The sequence below is a fragment of the Cariama cristata genome, unplaced genomic scaffold, assembly GCF_000690535.1.
Source record: "Cariama cristata isolate BGI_N322 unplaced genomic scaffold, ASM69053v1 scaffold29049, whole genome shotgun sequence".
In the NCBI taxonomy this organism is placed as follows: domain Eukaryota; kingdom Metazoa; phylum Chordata; class Aves; order Cariamiformes; family Cariamidae; genus Cariama; species Cariama cristata.
The window spans coordinates 4766-5040 of record NW_009637868.1 but is presented as its reverse complement, the minus strand read 5'-3'; the positions used below and the strand labels follow the sequence as shown (position 1 = coordinate 5040).

General features: G+C 67.3%; 1 protein-coding gene across 1 annotated transcript in view; it reads left to right on the top strand.

Moving 5' to 3' along the window:
- Positions 1–11: 11 nt before the first annotated feature.
- The window catches only part of QARS (glutaminyl-tRNA synthetase), a gene marked incomplete at its 3' end in the record, with an annotated part of 4982 nt that continues 4718 nt past the window's right edge, over positions 12–275 (top strand). Inside the window, exons 1-2 of the mRNA XM_009708515.1 lie at positions 12–50; positions 107–182. Coding sequence (XP_009706817.1) covers positions 12–50; positions 107–182 — 115 coding nt within the window. The remainder of the gene's footprint in view (positions 51–106; positions 183–275) is intronic.

Genomic DNA, 275 nt, shown 5'->3' with positions numbered 1-275 from the left:
TGAGCGGGGCGATGTGGGGGATGCTGGACAAGATGGGCTGGCAGCCCCTGGTATCGTGCTCTCCGCCTGCCTCGCTCACCCCCTGTGCCCGTGTCCTGCTCCCCAGGTGGAGGCCGTGATCAGCGAGCACCGAGCGGAGCTGCTGGCGGAGCGTTACCACTTCAACATGGGGCAGCTGATGGGTGAGTGTGGGACACCGGGACAGCCCCTGCCTGGCAGCTGGCCTGTCCCTATGCCTGACTCTGCCAACACCGCTGCCTCCTCGCCTGGACCCT